Genomic DNA, 4,278 nt, shown 5'->3' with positions numbered 1-4,278 from the left:
ACACCAAGGGTGACACAAAGAGAACATCATTACACAGCAAGTGGTTAGGGCCGGAAATCCACTTACTGAGAGTGTGATGGAGGCAGATTCATTTGTGGCTTTGAAAAGGAATCAGATAAGCACATTTTCACCACTCACTGGCTAAAGAGGTTTTCTCCTGAATTGCCTAATAGATTTATTAGCGATTATCTTATATTTATGGTCCCTGGTTTTAGACCCCTCAACAAGTGGAAATGTCTTCTCTACAGCTATCTTATCGAAACCCTTCATAATTTTAAAGAGCACGACCAGGTCACGACTCAGCCTTCTCTTTTCTAGGTATAACCTTTCAGTTCTGGTATTATTCCGGTAAATCCAGTAATTTTTGCACTTGTTTTAGTGTCTCTATGCATTTTCTCTGAAATGAAGACCAGCAGAGTATGCGGTGCTCCGAGTGTATAAAGATGCATTAAGATGACCCCAAGGGATGAGAGGCTAGAGGAACTGGGGCTCTTTACATTACAATGAGGAATTTTCCTAGGACAATATCCTACCTGCCCTCACTAATAATCTCAAGAGATTGAGGTTGTGAAAAATTCAGGGAATTGGGGCTGGGGAGCATGTGTTGCAACTTGAGCTAGTGTTGGAAAGAGAAGTGGGTTACAGTTAAGATTCAATTTCTGAAGCCTTTTGTTCCAGGGCCTGTAATTTGAGAGAGAGAGAGAGAGAGAGCGCGCGAGGGGAAAGATAAACACCTCGTTTAAGCTGTTTATTGTTAAAAAGCAATGGGAGGAGAGAAACAATCTTGCTCTGACTTGTATGCGTCTCACGTCTGCTGGCATTTATCAGCTTGATCAGGGGACGAGCCACTTTCTTCGAACTGCGGAAAAAGAAATTCACTCTGTCAGCTGTATCGTAGCAGAGGCGAGACATGGGTAGTCAGAGCAGTGATGGCCAATCACATCCTTGGCTGCGTCATAAGACATGAACCAGCCAGGGTATTAATAACACTGCGTTCATGGTGCATGCATTCAGAGAGACGACTGCCTTTGGATTCTTGTACCTCTTTGCTTTGCAAGCTCAGAGCACCATGTGTCAGGGCTGCCACCATCCTCCTTTGGCAAACAGACTCCGGGCCCTCCCGGTGAGGCACGATGGTGGAACTGCCCTGATCAGGCAGAGGAGCTCTAACCCAGAGGTCTTCACCTTTGACACCATTCCAGAGGTCCACCCCATCCCGGCCACCCATACCCGACTCCGAAGCAAAAGACGGGCTGTTAAAATCCTCTACCCAGCGCAGGTGAGAAGCCTTCCCAGAAAAAAACCCTTGGATGGATAATAGATGTTGCAGCAGAGGTTAAGATAAGAATCTGAGCAGGTCACTTTGCCTTTACGGCAGGAGTGATGCTTTTGTTGGCTGCTGCAGTTTTTAAATTGGGCCAAAAATACTGTAAATAGCTGTAACCCTGGGTATGAATAGGGTTGCCTTTTAAAAGGTGCTGCTAATTGTTTAGGGAGAAATTAAATACTTCTGAACTGTGTGCAAAAGTAGAACTGAATCATAGTCCAGGTTGTGGTAACATATTTAAATAAAAAGTAGAATTTGTCTTTCATTGTAATTTTAAAGATTGGGTGACTTTCCCTTTATCTTTGGTCTTCAAAAACATGCATAGTCAGAGCTAGGCATAGGGAGGGGAGATTATCACAGCACTTGTTGTGGTTACTGGCAGCTTACAACTGCAACACTTCAATACTGGCTGACGTTCCTGGTGCAGTCCTGAACAGGTGGTTAACTGAGGTCTGGTCTGTCCTCTCAGCTGGACATAAAAGATGCCAAGACTACTATGTGGGAGAAAAGCAGGAGTGTTTATCCTGGAATCCTGGCCAATACTTAACTGGTCAACCAGCATCACTAAAACAGACTGTCTGGTCATTATCACATTGCTGTTTGTGGGAGCCTGCTGTGTGCAAATCAGCTGCTGCAGGGAAGGTGGTGTAGTGGTATTGTCACTGGACTAGTAATCCCAAGCCACAGAGCAATGCTCTGGTGGACTTAGGTTCAAATCCCACCATAGCAGATGGTGATGTTTAAATTCAATAAAACATCTGAAATTTAATGATGGGGGGGAAGTCTAAGTCTGACCATGAAACCATTATAAAAACCCATCTGGTTCACTAATGTCCTTTAGGGAAGAAAATCTGTCTGGTCTACATGTAGCTCCAGACTCCACAGCACTGTGGTTGACTCTTAAATGCCTTCTGAACAAAGGCAATAAATGTTGGCCTAGCCAGTGATGCCCACATCCAATGAATTAAAAAAATAGACATTCTTCCACTTTATGACATAGCCTACTCTTCAAAAAGTACCTGCAAAATTAGCTGCAAAATTCCTGAGCTTGTGAAAGGTGCTATATAAATACAATTTGCTTCTTTCTTTACTTCTGTGGCTAACCTTTTGTTATTCTTTGTCCATGTCCAGGTCAGGAAATATCTTCCACCTGAGAAGAAGGACTGGGCCAAGAGGATGCTTCTCCTTTTCCTGTCTGTGGTCATTGTCCAGGTGTACACTGCCACAGAGGTGAACGAGGAAGTCAACAATGTGGTCATCACACCAGTTGCACCAGGTGGACCGGAGGCCAACCTCAGCAGAGAATGGGCTCTAGGGGTCTCGACTTCATCAGAGGAGCTCTTCATACCCAACAACGGCAGTGTGACCTTGCTGCCAAAACTGCCTGCGAGGGGGGTCGACGGCATCAGCCGAGCAGTCACCAATCCACCAGAGATAGTGATATGCTACGGAATGAGATCTGGACCGATGGCCCTTGGAAGGACACTTCCCAAATGGCACTGTGTCACCTCCAGCCTCCAGTAAAAGCAAGGTGGGAATACTACACAACCCAGATGACACATCCAGTGCGGAGAGGATGCAAGAGCCACGGTAATAAGAAACAGTCAAAGGAACACTGGAACTGTCAACTTCTCCTCAAGATGGTCCTGACTGGACAAGATGTATAGTCCTCAAAAGGGTTAACTAGGAAAATCCCAATCAGACTTATGTACATTGAACGAATCTTGCATGGGTACATTTACCTACTTGCAAGCGTTTGCTAACAGTAGTGGCTTGTGGAGCAATAAAGTATTGTGGAGCATTTGGCTCCTTGAGGGCTTGGAGGTCTTTATAAAAGGCAATTACTGTTGAGTATCAAGTACAGAGACAATGAACATAAATATTGGCCAGCTTACAATTTTATCAGCAACCAATCCACACCCCCCTCCCTCAACTCCATCCTGTGTACAGCTTAATATCCTTAATAACTGCTGTTAATTTAACATTTTCTATCTATTTATATAAACTTACTGTGTAAGTGAATTGATTGATTGATTGATCCAGCACCTTTGGTGGGAATCAAATGTAGTTTGAAAAAAGGAGTGGTCAGTGTACACTGAGGACTTATATGTAAATATATTGACTGATAATGTAATTATATTGACAGCCACCGTGTAATCTGTGGGTGTCATTCTCAGTCATGACTCAGTATGTTCCGTGAACAGCCATCAATAAATTATACTTGCAATAAATTTTCTGTTTTTTTGCCAACAAGCAATTACTGAATTGAAGTTGAAAGATTCCACAGTATTACTTTAATGTTTAAGGCTTCTTCAAACTTTCTTCTTCCTCTGAATATAAACACAGCATCATAGACTTTCTCTCCTCTCTCTGTTTCCACACAACCATCTTGAGCTGCTTCATTAATGACCTTTCTTCCATCATAAGGATGTGGAGCTGTTTGCTGATGATTGCACAAGTTTCAGCACCATTCACAACTCCTCAGATACTGAAGCAGTCCATGTCCAAATACAATAAGATCTGGACAATATTCAGGCTTGAGCTGACAGGTGGCAAGTGACATTCAGGCCACACAAGCGCCAGGCAATGACCATCTCCAACGAGAGAGAATTTAACCATCGCCCCTTGATGTTCAATGGCATTACCATCACTGAATCCCCCAATATCAATATCCTGGGGTTCACCATTAACCAGACACTGAACTGGACTAGCCATATAAATACTATGGCTAAAAGAGCAGGTCAGAGGCTAGGAATTCTGCAACCAGTAATTCACCTCCTGACTCCCCAAAGCCTATCCAGCATTTACAAAGCACAAGACAGTGGTATGATGGAATGCTCCCCACTTGCCTGGATGAGTTCACATTCCACAACACTCAAGAAGCTTGACACTATCCAGGACAAAGCAGCCCACTTGATTGGCACCATCCTCAAACATTCACTGACTCCACT

General features: G+C 43.8%; 1 protein-coding gene across 1 annotated transcript; it reads left to right on the top strand.

Annotated features, from left to right (window-relative positions):
- Window positions 1-798: 798 nt before the first annotated feature.
- On the top strand, window positions 799-3,557 carry LOC121291141. Its single transcript, XM_041212223.1, has 2 exons — window positions 799-1,279; window positions 2,459-3,557. The coding sequence occupies exons 1-2, from the start codon at window positions 998-1,000 to the stop codon at window positions 2,849-2,851; spliced, it is 675 nt and encodes a 224-aa protein (XP_041068157.1). The 5' UTR covers window positions 799-997; the 3' UTR covers window positions 2,852-3,557.
- The last annotated feature ends 721 nt before the right edge of the window (window positions 3,558-4,278 follow it).

Source organism: Carcharodon carcharias, chromosome 19 (assembly GCF_017639515.1).
Source record: "Carcharodon carcharias isolate sCarCar2 chromosome 19, sCarCar2.pri, whole genome shotgun sequence".
NCBI classification, from domain to species: domain Eukaryota; kingdom Metazoa; phylum Chordata; class Chondrichthyes; order Lamniformes; family Lamnidae; genus Carcharodon; species Carcharodon carcharias.
This window is presented reverse-complemented; position numbering and strand designations above follow the sequence as displayed.